This window comes from Erithacus rubecula (assembly GCF_903797595.1).
Source record: "Erithacus rubecula genome assembly, contig: SUPER_Z_unloc_5, whole genome shotgun sequence".
NCBI lineage: Eukaryota > Metazoa > Chordata > Aves > Passeriformes > Muscicapidae > Erithacus > Erithacus rubecula.
In genome coordinates this window covers 2,790,333-2,810,010 of record NW_027635819.1, presented here as the reverse complement: position 1 = coordinate 2,810,010, position 19,678 = coordinate 2,790,333, and the positions used below count along the sequence as shown (strand labels likewise).

The 19,678-nt window shown below is 43.2% G+C and overlaps 1 protein-coding gene across 2 annotated transcripts in view; it reads right to left on the bottom strand.

The window, feature by feature from the left end:
* Nucleotides 1-15,524: 15,524 nt before the first annotated feature.
* Nucleotides 15,525-19,678, bottom strand: part of TRIM36 (tripartite motif containing 36) — a 34,738-nt gene continuing 30,584 nt past the window's right edge. For both annotated transcript variants that reach the window (XM_079331559.1, XM_079331560.1), the window contains exon 10: nt 15,525-19,310. In XM_079331559.1, coding sequence (XP_079187685.1) covers nt 18,956-19,310 — 355 coding nt within the window. In that variant the 3' untranslated portion in view covers nt 15,525-18,955. The remainder of the gene's footprint in view (nt 19,311-19,678) is intronic.

Here is a 19,678-nt window from a genome sequence, read left to right as displayed (position 1 = left end):
AGAAACACATTGCTAAAAATCACTGCCAGAGGGAACTTTAAAAGCACCTATCAAACCAGTTTTGGGAGTAAAAGCATTCCCAGTCTGTTGAGCAATATATAAATACCTATTTTGAATAAAATAAAGCTTCCTGACTTTAGAGAGTATTCTCCTCTGGAAGTCAGTGCTGATCACCACTGCTAAGGCTCCCAGTAGGCTTCCTAGTGTGACTATAAGAACATTGCTTATCTAGTTAAATTACAGCATAGTAATGGAGAGAATTTCACAAACCTGACAGCATTGTTTATCAAAGACAACTAGAAGAAATGTGACTAAAAATCAATTACTTAGAAAGAAGAAACCACTGTATGCCTCTTCTGCTTAAAGAGTATCTAGCTCATTATTGCACATCACATTTTCATAATGTGGTTTAAATGCCAAAGATGTTCACTCTTTCTGACTGCATGTTGCTCATTCTCACCCATGCAGTATCAGTCTCCATCCTTTTCAAAAATATCTGCTGGAAGCGTGAAAAATGCAGCCACACAGCTGGCGGCAATGTGATCAGAAGCATCTTAAGTCATCTTTGCTGCTTAAAACTGTAACACAGAGTTATATCACTGCTCTTTACAGAAAATGTGACTTAGCAGCCTTGGCCTGAAACAGATCCTTTCTTCACTTAATCATGACACAGCACTGATGGTATAGTCCTTAAATAGGGCACAGATGATTCAGAGAAACCAGTGTGCATGTGTCAGAGAGGACAAAATTATTACAATCTCTGGGCTAATTGTAGGATAAACTCGTGATGCTACTAAGTGAGGCTGAGGTAATAAGCCATAAAAAAAAACCCACAAAGACGCAAACAGCAGATAAAACACACGAACAAATAGAGTCAGCATGCTGGATCCCTTGGAAATGTGAGCCATTGCATACTCAGGGACACTGAAGCAGCTGAACATGCCAAAACAATCCATTCTTCTCCCAGGGCCATCTTCAAGCACACAGTTTATAAAACCAGCAGACATCAAGCCCTAGATGTTGTGAAACTGGCTTAGTAATGCCAGGTGAACAGTCTTCTGGTTGATGCCTTCAAAAATAATAGTCTTATAACTTTCATATGTTTAATTGGCTAGAAGGTTTCTGGACTGCCCTAGAGAAGCAGTGTCCCTCTCAAATTAGTTTTCTTTCCTCTTTGAGGAAAAAAATACTCTGCTGAAACTTACAGGCAAGAAGCTATTAAGAATGTGAGAAAACAGACATAAATAATTCAGACTCTACACAGCATGCCTGCAGATATGAGACATGAAGCACTTGCCTGTTCTCCCTGACTCTGTGTTCAGTTTTGGGCCATCTTTCCATAAAAATAGGAGCTGCTTGAGAGGGACATGGAGAGGGTGGAGGAATCAAGCAGCAAGCTAGAATGCACAACTTGTAGAGCCAGAATTTGGCAGAAAATGTTGTACTTAAAAAGAAAGGACAAAAAAGAAAGTGGTGTAATAAGGATTTTTAAAAATTTGGGAAATTTCTGTCTAGGAAAGAGGGTGATTTGTTGAACTCCATCATACATAAAATTCAGTCACGCAAATTATGCTGCTGCAGGAGAGGGGGACACCATCAGTTCTGTCTTGGGAATCAGTGGAAACTCTTGTGTGGGGAATGGTTAAGGACATGTGAGGTTACAGGACATAATTATCAGTGATCAACTCACACCATGGCTGAGACCCTTCTGCATCAATTATTCTGGTATTTGGCTCTTTATTACAAAGGAATTATTCACTGAACTGATCATGGGGAAAAATTATTTCCCATGTGTTGTGTAAAAGAAAATCTTAAAAAAATCAAATATACTCTTGCTGATATACTTGTCAGTAGAGAACCTTTCCACAGCTGAATACCTGCATGGCTTAGTAGGAGATCCAGATATTCAGATACCCGAGAAACTGCTTTAGATGGCTACAGCCCCATCTATACAACTGTCTTGATTAAAAAGACAGGCATCAGCTAAGGAAGCAGCAGCCTTCCTTGGAATGGAAATGTAAAGCACTTCCCTCCGAATTAATATAACTTTGAAATTACCGGGCTCTCAGGCAAAGATATGAGAATAGGAATAATGGTTCTTTACATGTGTGTGTAATAAAGCAAACAAAGAACAACAACCGTGGCATTGACAGGAGCAGAACGGGAGCCCAGGGACCCTCCCCTGGGTGCAGTACCGGGCATGGCCGGCAGGGGCGCTGCAGGCTCAAGGCGGGCAGGGGGCGGGATTCTCGCGCCGGCAGGGGGCGCTGCGGGGCGGGATCGGGAGAGCGCGGGAATGGCGGCGGGGCAGGGAAGGGATGGGAGAGGGTGTAAAACCCTGGGGCAGCTGATCCCAGTGCCCGGACAAGGGATGGGAGAGACTTTGGGTCTAAAACTCTGGGGCAGCTGATCCCAGTGCCATGACAAGGGATGGGAGAGGCTTTGGGTATGAAACCCCTGGGACAGCTGATCCCAGTGCCTGGACGGGAAGGATGGGAGAGGCTTTGGGTGTAAAACCCCTGGGGGCAGCTGATCCCAGTGCCGGATGGGAAGGGATGGGAGAGGCTTTGGGTCTGAAACCCTGGGGCAGCTGATCCCAGTGCCTGGACGGGAAGGATGGGAGAGGCTTTGGGTCTGAAACCCTGGGGCAGCTGATCCCAGTGCCTGGACGGGAAGGATGGGAGAGGCTTTGGGTCTAAAACCCCTGGGGCAGCTGATCCCAGTGCCCGGACAGGAAGGGATGGGAGAAGATTTGGGTCTAAAACCCCTGGGGCAGTGCCGATCCCAGTGCCCAGACGGTAAAGGATGGAGGAGCGGCTGTGCCTCACAAACCCTGGAGCAGCCGATCCCGGAGCCCCTGCAGGACTCCGGGAGCAGCAAGCTGTGCCAGCAGGATGTCTCGGCACCATGGTGCGGAGCTGCTGAAAGCTCGGAGCAGCGCGAAGAAGCCGTGGGGATGGAGCAGCGGCGACCCCGCTCCCAGCAGGGCAGGGAGAGGCGGGCTCGGGATCGCAGGCACACGAGCAGATGGGAATAGATTCTCTCTTTCAGTGGGGTAGTTGATAATAAGGTCCCAGTTCAGTGGCTGCTCTCACAAGCAGAGCCTCACCCCACGGCAGAAGCAGCAGCTCCCAGCTGGGCCCCGGTGGCAGCAGCAAATTCCCTTCTCCAAGCAGCAGCTCCGACCGAAGCTCGGAGAGAGCTACAGCTGTCCCAGCCCCATCCTGTCCCTGCCCAATTCTCGTGGTGTCTCTGCCCCCTGGAGAGAAACTCCCGCGTAAGAGGTGCAACCAGATGCCCTCCTTCCCTGAGCTTGGCCACTTTTCTTTTTCTTAAGAACCCAGTCATTAGTGGTTTTTTGCAACTTACGGGGAAAGAATTCCCTAAGCAAAAGGGAGCAAAAGGAAAGAAACCTAACCCTCAAAAACAACGAATTTTTTAAAATGTCCTCTAGACTGTTGTGTAAATGGGCATTGTGTCCTCTTTCTGCCTGTGGGTTAATTACCAGATTAAGAAATGATAGTGTGATCTTCTCTAAGTCCTTTGGTTTTGCAATTATTTATAGTCTCGGATGCACAGTGCCTGCAAATTGAGTGGTCAGTATTAGAACAAGCTGTATGTCCTTCTGGGAATGTAGTGAACATATGCCAAGGGCAGCCTCCAGCTGAGATAACCAGAGCTCAGCCAGAGGAAGGCTCTGCTTCACCTCACCTGGGGCGACTTGCTGCCCACAGACCATATTGTCCCCCTGCAAAGGGCTGGGGGACAGAGGCAGAGCGTGGGCATTGCCTGGGCTCTGTGAGCAGAACACTGCCTCTCCACTGCAAGCGTGGGAAGGATGCAGAAGGTGAGGTAGTTGGTGTCTGTTCAAATTAAATCCTGAGTGGGAAAAAAAAAAAAAAAAAAAAAAAAGTGTTTCAAAAGCATATTTGGAACTCAGCACTCTTTTAGGAATAGAAAAGGTGTCTAATTTTTTTGGTTGGTTCATGTACTCAACACGAGCAACCACTGACCACCTGCTGGTCCAGCAGTCAAGAAAACAAACCTAGCCCAGTGCAGCACTTCATTTTAGTTGTTTGTGTGATGGTGTCACAAAGCTGAGTGCTTCTGGCATTTCTAAAGAGAACTGTAAGTCTGAAGCGTGTTTGGTAGATGCATTAACCAAGTGCAGATCTTTTGTGTACATAGGCCTGATCCTCTGCACTGCCAAGTGAACACATATGCTTTTTCCTGAGTTTTATTTCACTACATCTGTCTCATGGTTTTGCCTATTGGCTATTGAATTTTTTTTGCCTATTGAAATCTCTCTTATTTATATCAACTAGTAAGGCACAGAAGATTCTTACCCCTGTAAAATGTATGCCTAATGTGTATATCTTGCCTAGTACCTAATGCATACCTAGTGCACGCATCCTACAATTTGTTCTTGCATTTCGCAGCAGTTGTGTCAGCAGCAGTGTAACAAAAGCAGACACCGTGCAGGGGTGGTGATCTCCTGTCACACCTGGGTGGCTCACAGACGGCCAGACCACCACAGTGCCCAGCTCTGCCAGCAACACTGGACACAGATTCACTTGTCCCCCTTCTGGATGGGGAACCTGGGTAAGCAAAGACTCGGCAGCTCTTTGGTGCAATCCAGCAACGACTTGGCCTTTGTTCTGCGTAGAACCTGCTGGCAAAGCATTCCTCCTGTCTTCCTCAGCTCCTGGAGAGGCTGCAGCACTCCCAGGCGCTTCCTGCGGGGCTGGGGATCTCCCCGAGCATCCTGCGGTATCCCGGGCGGCGGAGGCTCCCTTTTCCCGGTGTCGGGAAGCCACGGGAGCGCGGACCGGGAGCGGCGGCTCTTCGCTCGGGGCAGCGCCGGCACTGCGCGCTGCCGTGGGCTCGGCTGGCTTGGCCTGCTTGTTTGTGGTTTGTTGTTTGGGGGTGTTGCTTTGTTTTGTTTTCGTGAGGTTTGATTTGTTTTGGTTTGCCTCGTGTTGCGGTTTGGACGGTGGGGGTTTTTTGGGCACGGGTTTTGAGTCAGTGGATTCGGCTGCACCCCTTGCTGCAGACAGGAACTCCTTCTGCGCTTACAGATCCTCTGCGGAGCGTTCCTGGTCTTTGGCTGGATCCCTTGAAACACAGCTTGGAGCAGCTGGCTCTGGTTATGGTAGGATTTCATGTCGGGTGCTCCTCAGCACCCAAAAGAGCTGTTTAGGGCCACAAGCTTTGTTCACAGGATCCTTCCAAGGTCACTGGAAGGGACATGTTCCTAAAACCCCACGTCTCATCCAAATGGATGGCTAAGTTGAAGCAACTATCTTCTGCTCTAAAGCAAGAGATTTTAAACTGGTTGGTACTGTGGGTGCTTGAGACCAGACATTCTTTGGCACAGACTATTCAGATAATCACCTTTTGGCCTTCTGCGTACATTTTTCTTTTCTTCACTGACATTTAGAAATATTCTGCCTTTATAGCAGCGAATTTATACTTGTCTGCATTGAAATACACTCTAATAGAGAGCTTCCTCTATTCCTACAGCACGAATTAATGCATCTATATCTCTACCACCTGCAGCAAACCCATAACTCACTTTGAGCAGTGCAGTATATTAATTTCAGCTGTAGGTTTTACATTTAAGTAAGTATCCTATTTCCAACTTCCCCTTTCTTATCCCAGCCTCTTTGTCTTTCGTGGCACTCCAAGCAGAAATACATATTCCTTGGCCTTTACAGATTTTTCTTTGTGGCATTATGGTCTGTCATCAGCTCAGACAGAAATGAAGTATCTAAACCTCAGCTGCTTGTCTGCACAAATCCACAGCCTTCCTCTGGATTCTCCCCTAGAGAAGGGGTCCCTGGCATCCATGCTGGCATGCACTAGTGTCTCTCCAGCAGAAAATTAGTTGAGAATTAATGAAATGCATTGTTCTTGTCTACTTTTGGGGTCTATACAGGAATTTATGAGGCTGTGGAAGTTCAGTGGTAAGGTCTTGAAACTAATACAAGCAAAACAGGTTTAAATTACTGTTTGAAATGTGGGGTTTTTTCCCATTTGCTTGGCTTTGTTTTTGACAGCCTTGTTATATAAAATGTGATTTTTTGCAGAAGGAAATGATCAGCCAGTATTTTGTAAATAGAGAACTTTCTTAAGTACAGTATAACCATGTTTCAAAATGAGAAAGATTATTTGCTATTTTTCTGTTGAGGCTCAATATATGTTTTTTTCTTTCTTCTGTTGTATCCAGCAATGTCCCAGTCTGAGGTTTCTCCTTAGACCTGAGATCACCTCATAAGGACATGCTTATCTTATATAGTGTAAATTACATGCTACATGTTTACAATTTTCCAGTACAATACAATCTTGTTAAATGATCCAGTTCTGACCCCATCCAATTTAAAAGTGCCAGCATGTCACCCAACATGGATGACATGAAGAAGAAGGAGGAAAAGGTGTCCACCCCCCAAATTCTCCATCTTGGCCACGTGCCCCTTATCATAAACAATTTCAAAAGTCTATTTATCTACATTCTAACAATCTATTTTACACTTTACTAATTTTGGTGGCTTGTTTCCATTCCCTCTGTGTTGGTAATTTCCCCCAGGGGTTAGAATTCAGTGCCTGAGACACCAGGGTCTTACTCAGGGGTCTTTGAGACCCTCACCAGGGGGGTTTTGAGACTTTTGAGACCCCCAAGGAGGCCAGGGGTACACCCTGGGCTCCCACACAGCAATATTTTTTAATAATTAAATATGAAAAATTTAACACAAAATTTAAATAATCGGAAGCTTTTTGATATTAACTGTGTCAAATGAACTACCCAAGGATTAGACGAGACCTTGTTACTGAAAGTGCTAAATAGGATTGTCCTTCCTCTTCAACAGTTTGCTAACTTGCAATATTGTAGTCTTATCACTTTGTTAAGATAGAAAGCCCTAGCTGTTAAATGAAGCAAACTAACAATCACTTGTTAAGTATTTCTATTTATGTCAACAATTACAATATTTTGCAAGTATTTAGATTAAATCTTTTATGAGAGGGACAGAGAGATAAAAATGTTCTGGTAACTTTGTTACAGAAAAGAGAAGTAAATCTGGCAGGTTCTTAAACAACGAAGTTATATTACCTAATCTGTCCGCAATATTAATTATCATATCCTTTATTAATTTTTCAGTATCTTGACTTAATGCTGTGTTTTTCTGATCTATTACTTGCTTCAGCAAGCCATGGAACAATTTATAGCTTCAATCTCTTTGGGGCTGAGCATTTTAGTCACGCATGAAGTAAACGTGTGAATGAAACCTAAACTTGCTTTGGAAACTGGGTAAATTCATGCTGGAAAGACAGATATGCTGGGTTAAAGAACATGGTTAAAATCCTGTCTGCACTGAAAAAGAGAAATAATTATGTCTGCATCAGATATCTACTTTCTTAATCCCAGTTCGGGAAGATATAATTCATAGATCATTTAGAGTTTTATCCTTTTTAAAGTAAAATATAATTTTGTTTTGAAATTAGAAAAAACTGTAAGTTTGTCCATTTGGTTTTTTTCTCAATAGAACCTGCTTTTCTTTTTGCTATCTTCAACAAATGAGGGAATCACAGGGAGAGAAATGTTCTGTATCACTTTAAAAAGAAATAATCAAGCGTAAAAAATCCACTTCTTGCTAATTCCACAGCAGGAACAAAGAGTAACTGAGAAATCAACGTAGTAACTAGTTATTTTCAAAGAAGAAAAATTTTTTGTATTGATATTGTTTTTCTCTAATTCCCTAGTGATGACTTAAGGACTTCGAGCAGATTTCTCAGTGTAGAAGCTGGCAAAGCCAAACCTAGATTTTTCTGGAAAAAAACATTGCAAATGGGAACAATATTAATGTGAACAGAGAAACACAGTACTGAGAAACACAGAGAAACAACATCCACTGAGTCACACTGGGGAGGGGCAAGTTTTTAACTTTATTTTCAACAAGTTGGTCTCTTCAAACCTACTTGTTGAACTCTATTTCAACAGGGTGTGTATTGCTTAGCATAACAGCTGTGGAAAATAAGAATACAATTTCTCTTTTCCTTTGCTTCTCAAAGCCTTTTGATAGTCACTCTCTAGCATAGATTTGCATTGGATGTGCCATATCAAAGGGAGCAGAAAGGCACTTACTGGAGCAATGACTTTGCCATTAGGTTTGCATTTCAAAGGAAAAGAACAATTTCCTAGATTTGCTTCAAAGCAGCCAGGCCTTGTGCCTTTGTGTTTCTTGTGTCTGTTGAGGACAGCCCAGTGCTACCAGCAGCACTGGGAAAGCCTCCTTTGGTCCCAAGTCAAAGAGCACTTCACATAGCTCTACATTTTTGGCCTCTCCCTTGAGCAGTAAATAGATACTTGTGAGACTGCAGATTGTATAAAGCAAAGCACACACTGACTGTACACGAAGCAGAGCAAAGAAGGCTCAGCCTGTCTCCCAGGAAATGCTGCTGATTGCTGCTGTGAAACCAGATAGCCCATCTCTCCTAACTATTTTTGTTTCTACTTATGCATCAATATGTTTTGACTATGCATTCTTAAAAATATTTCAACATTTCTTTCTTGCTGCCCAATTATGTGTTCCAGGCTCACAATTTTATTAGGCTCCCTAACATCATTCCCAACTCTAGAGTTCTATTGTAACTCCCAAGAAATGGCAGGGAGGGAGCTGAAAGTGTCTGTGTTGGAACAGGTTTGATGAGGAAGAAAGTGAGGAAAATTAATCCTGTCAGCTCCATTGGGGTGCAACAGCACATCTTCACATCTTCTGGCTTGATGCTCACAGGTGGAGGGCATGCACCACCAGCACTGGCTCAGGTCCTTCTGTCTCAAGTAAACTGTCCCTTCACCCTGTTCACTGCCAGGTGAGGAAAGGAACGAACCATCCTCTGCCATCTTGATAATTTAAATACCTGTCTGCAGTGAGCACACTTAACCCAGCAATATGCACAATTCTGAGAAAGATGGGCCGGAGAAAAATCAGGATTATTTGAATAAGTCCTGGCATCTTCTGAATTTCCTAAAAATGTCATGAGTAGTCAAGTAACTTTCAGAAAAAAAAGATACATGCAAGCACAAATACAAGTACACTTACCTACAATGTCTATATATAAGTAAATACTGTGAGAAATTAAATTAGTTTTTCCTAGCCAAGTATTTAGTTCAAATCCCTGCAATTCTGTTATGAAATGACTTCTCAAATGAATTCTCATTTTTAAATATTCATATATTGCTTACCTTGGTTTTGAAGTGTTCATGAGGTTATTTCTCAAGCTTTTTTCTTCCACCAGTTTAGTTGTGGTGTTTTTGTGGCATGCTATATAGCAAAGCATGATGACTCACTTAAATTAGATTGTTATAATTTCTACCCTTGAAAGTTATATCACAGTTCTCTTTCTAAGGAAGAATGTATAGATATTGAGACAGCATTTTTGTTGGAGATGGGCATCTTTTAAATCAACTAACATAGACAGTATAAACATATTCCTTTTATTCAAGTTCAGACAGAAACAAAGTTGTTTGCACATTGTACCATATAGGAGGAAACTGAATGTTCTCCCATTTTAGTCCACCAGGTTGCAGTGGATTACCAGCCCCAAAACAGTTCTGGATGATATGCCAGCCTGTTCTGTGAGTTGTCCATGTTTAGCAGCACCAGTGGGAGCCTCCTCTGCCTGCCTGGTTATCTTCCCTGCTCAAACACCCTTGCAGAATGGTCACTCAAAGAATCCAAGGAAGAAAATAGTTGATTTTCTTGTCTTCTAAAATTACTTGTCCTTTTTTTCCTTTTTTTTTTTTCTCTACCAAATTGTAAATTTTCTGTTTTACCTAGGTCACTTTCTCTCCACATTCATCTGATAGTTTAAATATAGCTCTGTATATTTTTTTCTTTATTTTCTTCATTAGTCAGAGTGAACAGAGGAGCAGAGAGTACTGCTGCTTTAGTTGTTTTCAGGTCTGAGAAAAGAGCAGGAAACCAGCTGTGATAGAGCAAAACAGAGGAAGAATTTAATAAACAGACAGGAAAAAAAATAATTTTTGAAGAGTAGTATTTTTGGGGTGTTTATGCCCTCCCACTACTCCCATGCAAATGTCTTATGGGAGACAGGAGGAATGAAAGGGTTAACAAGGGCTGAGGCTGTCAAACCAGGCAGGCTTGCAAAAACAAATGGATCCTTTCAGGCTAGGTTGGATTTTCTCAGTGCAATGTTTATAGTTGGGCAATAAATACACAAAAAGCCTTACTATTTTGCCAAGGAGCTAGAAATATCCTTCAGGCCAAATCAAAGCCACCCCTTTCTAATTTGAGACTCCAGTGCAAACTGAAATTCTCTCTCACACAGATGCACCGTTTGTTTTTCTGAACCTCAAAATAGGCTGTCAGACAGTTGGTTCTGAGCAGGAATTGAGCCAAAGACCATGAACCATCTCAGGTTTCCCCTGATGGCAAACACCCTGGGAAGCACCAGACAGCTCTGCATTCATGTGCTGGTGGGGTACTCAAAATATTCTTCATAGCCCTTTTAAAGTGCTTCTTCAGACACCCTTCTGTCTGTTTTCCTACATTTCAGTCAAAAAAACCCCTGTCAATGATACCTTTGAAAAACATAATAGAGAATGGCAGCCAAAGGAAAAGATTACTCATAATGGGCAACCCTCTACTAAGGGGCACTGCAGGCCCTCTCTACCAGCCTGATGGAGAAGCAGAAGATCTATTCTGCCTAAGACCCGTGATATTGCCAGGAGAGCAGCCCAGCTTGCCAAGAGCACACACTAGGAGCTGCTGCTATTTCATGTGGGTGCAAATGATAATACAAGCCAAAAATTGGGCAGGATCAAGGAAGATTGTAAAGTCCTGGTGAGGCAGGTGGAAAATATCGGTGCCCAAGTCCTCTTCCTATCTATGCTACCAGTTGGACAAATAGAGAAAGAAGTAGAAATAAGGAGAGAAGGAAATAGAGACAGAGAAACAGACCCATATGCAGATAGAGCTCTGACTTCGTGACTGGTGCCATTGAGGAGTTTTTGGCTTTTATGGCAACGAGTTTTACTTTAATGATGATAACCTACAGGGAGAAACAGGAGCCACCTGTCTAAAAGGAGCAGCAGGCTGGCCAGTTTGGTGAGACAGGCTCTAAATGGAAGGACTGAGGGCTGGAGATGCATTGTGTCTGAAGTGGCAATGCTCCTGCCACTGCTTCTGTGCAGCAGCAGATGTCCCTCAGCTGCCTCTCAAGATGAGAACCATAGGGAAAACCACATCAAGGGTGTGTATGGCTTTGGTAAATCCTCTCATGGCCCTTCTAGGGAACCTGGATGCTGGATCACCTCTCTGAAATGCCTGTACACAGGATCTTCATGGAGGAAGTTAACCACTAAGGACTAGAACCTGAACTTCTTGAGGCCTAATTTCAGCCTCTTCAAAGAAGAACATGGGTTAGGGCTCTAAAAGATAAAGGGGTCCGAGAAAGCTGGACAATATTCAAACATCACTTGCTCCAAGCTCAAGACCAGTGTATCCCTGTGATGAAGAAGATATAGATATAGCTGTAGATATAGATACAGATGACATAGATATAGATATATAGATAGATATAGATTTTTTTATCCATGAAAATAAAGAATTCAAACAAGTGAGCAGGAGATCTGAATGGATAAGCAAGAAGCTTCTAATTGATCTCAGACAGAAGAAAGCAATTTATGGGATGTAGAAAAAGGGATAGGCCACACGTGAGAACTACAGGAGCATCATCAGAGTATGCAGGGATGCAACAAGGAAAGCCAAGATCCACTTGAAATTGAGTCTGGCAAGGGATATCAAGGACAACAAGAAGGGCTTCTGCAAGTTTATCAACAGCAAAAGGAACATTATGGAAAATGTGGGGCCACTGCTGAACCCAATGGGTGTCCTAGTAATAGAAGGTACAGGGAAGGAAGTATTACTGCCTTCTTTGCCTCTGTCTTTACTGCTGAGGTCAGCTCTCAGGAATCCCAGACCTCAGGGTTAAGACAGGAATATTGGAAAAAGGAAGACTTCCTCATGGTCAGTGTTGGGAATTGAGGAAGCTGGCAGATATCACTGTTAAGACACTCTCCATCATCTTTGAAAAATCATGGAGAACAGGAATGGTGCCTAATAAGTGGAGAAAGACCAATATTACCCCTTTCTTCAAGAAGGGAGTACACAGGAAACTACCAGCCAGTGAGCTTCAGCTCCCTCTCTGAAAAGGTGATGGAACAGATCATTCTGGAAGTCATCACCAAGCATGTAAAAGAAAAGGTGATCAAGAGTAGTCAGCTTGGATGCCAAAGGGAAATCATGCTTGACCAGTCTGATGGCCTTCTGATGGCCTGGCAGGGTGGGTTGGTGAGGAGCTGTGGGTGTTGTCTACCTTGGCTTCAGGGCTTTGACATTGTCTCCAGTGACATCCTTGTTGGTAAGCTCAGGAAATGTGCATGAGGGGAATGAACACTGAAGCAGATCAAGAAGTGGCTGGATGCCAGAGCTCAGAGGGTCAGCGGAGTGGAATCCGGTTGGAGGCCTCTGGTCTGTAGCATTCCTCAGGGATCAGTACTGGATCCAGCCTTGTTCAACTTGTTCAAGGACCTGGACAAGACATGAACTGCACCCTCAACAAATTTGCTGATATGAAACTGAGGCTGATACATCAGAAGGCTGTGCTGCCATTCAGTGAGTCCTTGGTAGGAGAGTTGGGTGGAGAGAAACCCAGTGAGGTTCTGCAAGTGCAAGTGTAGGGTGCTGCAGCAGGGGAGGAATAACCCTAAGTATCAGCACAGGCTGGAGAACAGCTCTGTGGAGAAGGAACTGGGAGTCTTCATGAATGACAAGCTGACTGAGCCAGCAGTGCCCTTGTGGTCTGGAGGGCTAGTGGGAACCTGGGATCTGGAGGGATAATGGGATCCAGATCTGGAGTGCTGTGTCCAGTTTCTCAGTACAAGAATGACAAGGAGCTATGAAGAGGGTTCAGCAGGGGTCAGCCACAAAGATGATTAAGGGTGTAGAGCATCTCTTTCACAAGGAGAGACTGGAAGAGCTGGGCCTGTTTAGTCCAAAGCAGGGAAGACTGAGAGGGGATCTCGAGTACAAGTATCTCAAATGTGACTGCCAAGGCTCTTTTCAGTGTCAGGACAAGGAATAATGGCCATAAAATCAAACACAAGAAGTTCCACATTAACATGAAGAAGAACCTAAACTGAGAGTGGGAAAGCACTGGAAGAGGCTGCCCAGGGAGGGTGTGGTGTCACTGGAGACATTCAAAATCCACCTGGAAGCACTCTTGTTCTCCCTGGCTCTAAGTGAATGTCCTGGTTCTGTCCAGGGCAGAGTTAACTTTTGCAGCAGCCATGAGGGGCACAGCCAATTTGTTCTATACCAGCTCAGACTCTGTCCAGTGAGGACAGATGAGTGTGGGGTTTTCACCAAGGTGTGCCAGGTGTGCCCTCAGGTGACACTGGCTTCCATGTGCTGAGCAATCCCATGTCAATCATTTGTGTCTCTTGTACACTCTGTTATTAGTGTTGCTGTTAATTTTCTTATTTTATTGCTGTTTCTAGTAAATTCTCCTTATCTCAACCCATGATCTTTGTGCCTCCAATTTTCCTTTCCATCCTGCCACAGTGGGGAAGGAAGGGAGAAAGCAGCACATGTATGAGCTGTTTTCATGGAAACACTCAATAGAGGAATACTTAATAGGTTCCTAAATCATGACAGTGACCTGCCTAGGCAGAGGTATTGGACTAGATGATCTCCAGAGGTCCCTTTGCACCTTAACTATTCTGTGATTCCATGAAAATTCAGCAGAATGCTGCTGTTGGTTTCCATGTCCTGCTTCCACAGGAGCGTCAGTCTCTCTCTCCTAAAGCATACACATCCAGATATTGGCTGCTCTAACTGCACTGGCACAGCTCACAGGAGATTCCCTGTGAACACAGCCTCGCTTGCTTGCATGTGCACACACAGCTGGCCTGAAGGCAGCAATCAACAGAAGCTGAACTTTATAATGCCCTGCAAACAACAGCATCCACAAATGTGAACACTGAATTAAGCAAAGGAATGCAGATTCAAGCAGTGGCATCAATTTTCGGAACTGAAGAGCCAGGCAGGTCCACCCAACCTGGTCTTCTGGCAGAGCTGTTCAGGTGGGAGAGCTAAGCAACATCTGCTTCCTCTCAGGGAATGGGTGGGTTCCCTTGAAAATGCCCAAGAGTTCCTTCTGGATGCACATTTTCCTTCCCTGGCAATGGAGGGAGGCTCAGGCAGTCAGGTTCCTAACACCAGCATCTTAAGTAAGAGCCTGGTAGTCAGTCCAAACTATGCTTTAGTCCTCCTAAAATCAGAGGTACTGGTGTATGAGCACACCTGAGAACAAAAATAGTGCTTTCTCCCCACAAGTCACCTATTGTCATGTTTTGTAGGAAAAACTATTTCAACCAGGATACCTAGGAGCTGGGATGTAATAATGTGAATGACTAAGACACTGTATTTCAGCTTTTATTAAAAAAAAAAACAAACAAGACATCACTTTTACATTTCAGAATATTTTCAAACAAGGCCTTTCTGTTAAAGCTTTAGGTATCTAAAAAGTGTCTACATGATTCACACCTGCATGAAGCTTTGCAAGTCACACCATAGTCACCAAACAGCTATATTGCACAAAGATCCACACAATACCACACCATTTTTAGCTTAGTCTACATTGTAAAGTGCTGTTTCATAGGGAGAAACTTGAAAAAAATAATTATCTGGATAGGCAAGTACTGCTGAACTGTATTTCTGAAAGTTGACACTTCCATGGTAGTGGAAAAAATATCACAGCGTGTTGTCAGTGCCTCTTGAAAGTGTGTTTTTTTTATTTAATAAGCTGGAGTAAGCACCAAAGAGTACTGTCTGGAATGCATACTAAGTATTCAAGTAACACCAAAAGCCAAATTTTTAAACTCAGAATGAGATAAATACAAACAGATATATCAAAAGGTAGATAAATGTTTAAAGTAGCATCAGTTTCTGACCAGTAGAGTAAGCAATTGCATAGCAGAAAACATTAAATTAATTTCAAATTCTAGTAGAAAAAAGCCCCTAGATTTTAAATTTCTTACTTCTATATTCTCAAACCAATAATCTTTTTTATTAGATCAATGAGTCTGAGACACTGTCCTCATATCCGCAATAGAGTGTTCCATTTATGACTATTTGCATAAAGTAACAAAAGGTGCCATGATACCAATCCAGATGCTAATAAAAAATCTAAATATGGAAGTGTGGAGTGCTAACCATGACACAAACCCTCTAATTTAGACCGGTTTCTGAAAATAAAGCATTTGTCTATGGAAGGAATTTTGGTCTGGAAAAGAAAGTTCAACCTTACAACCTACAGTTCTAAGCCAACAGTTGTTTTGGTACATGAACTGGCTGTGCCAGTCATACAAGGAGAGAAGTCACAGTACTGACATGAGAATCCTTTCTCCTGGCTCTGCCTGACTGCTACACTCACCTACAGACTAATGTAAGAGCTTAAAGTGTTTGCTTGACTTGTGGTTTAATAAATATTGGAGGGGGGAAAAAGGAACAAAAAAATTGTAACAGCAGAGAGATCTGCTGAGACTCACTACAAGCTGGAAAAGCAAACCAACAAAAACGTGGGCATGTTTGTGTTACCAGTGAAGCTACTCAGGAACATCCAAGTCAGAAGTGACTGCAGAGCTGCAGAAAACCCTCAGAACATAGTGTCTTGGTAAACAAGCTTTATCAACATGAATAAATGCACAACACCACACCAGTTGGGGAAAATCCTGAGTGCACAGCTAACCATCAGGAGTGCATGAAAAACACTGCAGAAGAAGCTTCATCATCAGCCTAGTAGTAGGTATCAACCAAAAACAAAGGTAAATATAGTTTTAGGACTGTAAGAAGAAGGAAAACACAAAACTTTTTCGTCCTTCACAGCAACAGTGTCTTATGGACAGGCTGTTCAGTCAGCCTCAGCAGGAAAGAAGAAAGCAATGGCTTTAATCCAGTAAGAGGGAAGATGAAAGGGAGGGAATGACAGAAATAAAAGGCTATAATTATGACTATCTAAAACAGAAGAAATTACCAAAAAGGCTAACTAGTAAGAGACAGTTTGTCTTTTGTCCTGCAGGAGAAAATACCAAAAGATACCCCATACTTCACACCTGCTGCTGGGACATCTAAATGTTTCTCACATAACTCACACTGAATCTGTGGAGTGCACTTCCACACAGCCTTACCGAGACAGAAATATTTGCAAGTGAGATTCAGAGAAGAAGTTGCCCTTGCTGGGCATTTCTAGCCCCAAAAAGGCTGTCATGCTTACGCTGGCATAGACAACCATTTCTGAGAGTTTTTTCTGACAGTGGCTGCAGTCAGAGCTTAGGAGAGAAGACACTGGGAGAGGTGGACTCCAGGTCAGGTCAGTAAAACAGTTCAGACAGCAAAGCCCACAAAAGTTTTGCATTATGACCTACATTCTCTTAACTGTATTGTGATTTTCAGGTCCCATTTCACAGCTCTACAGCTGAATACATGTACTTAGTAAGCATACTTCACACACATTCATCAAGATGCAACACTATCCCCAAATTAGAAAGCATATCCCCAAATTAGAAAGCATATCCCCAAATTGGAAAGCACCAAGTACTTATTAGAAACATCCTTCACTTTAGATCCTTATTTTTCCATAAGTCAACAGTCAAAACTACTTTTTTTTTTTTACCTAAGTTTATATAAAGAGAGGCAGTCCACCTCCATTCCCAGTAAAATCATGTAACGCATCCTCCTGGAAGATGGGTCACAACTTATGGAAGACAAGAAGGGATCAGGGCCAGCCAGATGAGTTTATCAAGGGCAAGCACTGCCTGACTCACCGAGTGGTCTGTGACCAAGTGACTGCACCAGTGGATAAGGGAAGAGCTGAGAGATGCCATGTACCTGGATTTCTGTAAGGCATTTGATAGGATCCCCCACAACATTCTTACCTCTAAACTTGAAAGAGAAAGGTTTAAGTGGATGGACTAGTGAGTAAGGAATTGGCTGGATAGCTACACCCAAAGAATCACAATCAACAGCTCAATGTCCAAGCAGAAACCAGTAATGAGCAGTGTCCCTCAAGGGTCTGTACTGGCACTGGTGTTGATGTGGATCTCATGAGGTTCCCCAAGACCAAGCACAAGGTCATGCACCTGGATCCAGATAATCTCCACTATCAATACAGACTGGGGGATGGAGAGAAGCTCTGCAGAGAAGGACTTGGCCATCCTGGTGGATGAAAAATTGGCTATGAACTAGCAATGTGTGCTTGCAACACAGAAAGCATCATAAGCTGCCCAGGTGGCCACCAGAGTCAGGGAGACAATTCTCCCACTCTGATATACCAAGATCCCACCTGGAATACTGCATTCAGATCTGGAGCCCCCAGCAGAGTGGTTCCAGAGGAGAGTCACAAAAATTATTAGAGGGCTGAAACACCTCTCCTGTGAAGACCTTGTGAGACATGGAGTTGTTCAGCATGGAGAAGGCTCCAGAGAGACCTCATGATGGCCTTTGAATATATAAAAAGGATTTGAAAGAAAGATGGAGAGAGACTTTTTACCAAGGCCTGGAGAGACAGGACAAAGGGCAATGGTTTTAGATCAAAAGATGATAGATTTAGATTGGATATAAGGAAGAAATTCCTAACAATAAGGGAGGTGAGACATTGGAGAAGGTTTCCCAGAGAAACTGTGGATGCTCCATCCCTGGAAGTGTTCAAAGTCAGATTGGATGCAGCTTTGAGCAACCTGGTCTACTGAAGATGTCCCTGCCCATAACAAGGTGGCTTGGACCTAAATGGTCTTTAAAGGTCCCTTCCAACTCAAGCTGTTCCCATGGTTCTGTGATTCTGTGAAAAACTACTACGTGGTACAGTTTTTAACATCAGAGGAACTGAAATTTGAAGGGAGACATCCTTTAAGGCAGAAATTAGGTCTCAAAACTTAACCAGTGCATTTTTAACATTCTTACTAAGAAAAATCCAAGCTGCTACTAGAAAAAAATTTAAACTATAAAAGCAAGTTTTAAAAGAAATACCTGATTTTTTTTTTTTTAATTCACATATGATTATTCATGTCAGCAACTCATTTGCTTTAGCCTAAATACCAGGTACTATTATTTTCACATGCAAACATTTCTGATTTTTTACTCCAAATTCTGACATTTAAGGTACAATTGCACTTTCTTTTAGATAGCTTATAGTAAAAGCCTGGAAGAATAAAGAAACTTACCATTATGCCATCAACTATATGACACTGAGTGTCAGAACTTCAGTTTTAACTTACAATCACATTAAGGGTATACAACATGCAATCAGATTCAAGTTTACCTTCATCATTCCAAGTATAACTTAAACATTCAACACCATTTCTAATATCTTCCTCTTTTAAATTCTATTTTTTTTAATATGCTATTTTGTGCTGAAAGGCCCAACTGGTGCTCAGGGGTTAATTGAAAAGCTTTTGACCCCGCAGAGGCATTCCGGCAGATTTCTTAAAAGGAGAATGGCAATCACACACTGTCAGCTTTGACTTCATTAAATACAAAACTGACTATGTAAGGACTTAAGTTAAATAAAAGGCAGATTTCTACCCCGAAGAGTAAGTTTTGGTTGCTAGTCCTGAAAAGTAAATTTTGGTTGCTAGTCAGACTCTTCCCTGCTTCCCCCAGGAAAAGAAGTCTGTGGAGAACAGCATTGCACAGATCTCAAGAAAGGCAGGAGAATTCCTCTGGTGCAGGAAGCGCCTGGACCATTTATTATTAAAAAATCAGAGGCTTGTGAGCAATGCATAGGTAGAACCTAATTTATCAGGACTAAAAGCTAAGGTAGAATTCTTCTGCTTTCACTTTCTGTCTCAGAACAGCAGCAGGAAGAGATTACTGCCCTAGATGTCGTCGTGGTACTCCCTGTACTTGGCTGTGACAGCTTCCTCCAGATGCACTGCTGCACTGCCCATGAGAGCAAAGGCTGGGTACATCAAACCAGAGCAATCCACCTCGCACTCGTACAGGCACCGCATCCGGCCCGCGTCGTAAAACCCCACCCTGCCCCTGTCACAGTCCAGGCAGACGCCCAAGCACCACGGCAGGGGAAGGATTCTGCTTGCTGGATCCTTGGGAGCAGCAGGTGTAGCAGGGATGAAGAACTTTTTCATGCCTAAAGTGACCAGGGTGCAAGGCTGAGATGAGTCAAAGAAGGCATCTTCACTCCCACTGTCGTGACCGCTGTCTTGCTCGTACCTGGAACAGAAAAAACCACGTGCTCTTGTCAAATGCTGAAGTGGGATCAGTGATGTGAACTGGAGAAAGCATTTTTGTTAAGACAGACAACAACACATGATCACCAAAAAAAAAAAAAAAAAAAGTGTGGTTAAAGAAAATCATAGAATCATAGAATATCCTGAATTAGAAGGAAACTACAAAAAACATCAAAGTCCTGGCTATGCCAGGACAACCCCAAGAGTTACACTGTGTGCCTGAGATCATTGTTCAAATGCCTCTTAAGCTCTGGCAGGCTGGTGCTGTGACCACTTCCCTGGGGAGCCTGCTCCAGTGTCCAACCACCCTCTGGGTGAAAAACCTTTTCCTAATATCCAGCCTAAGCCTCT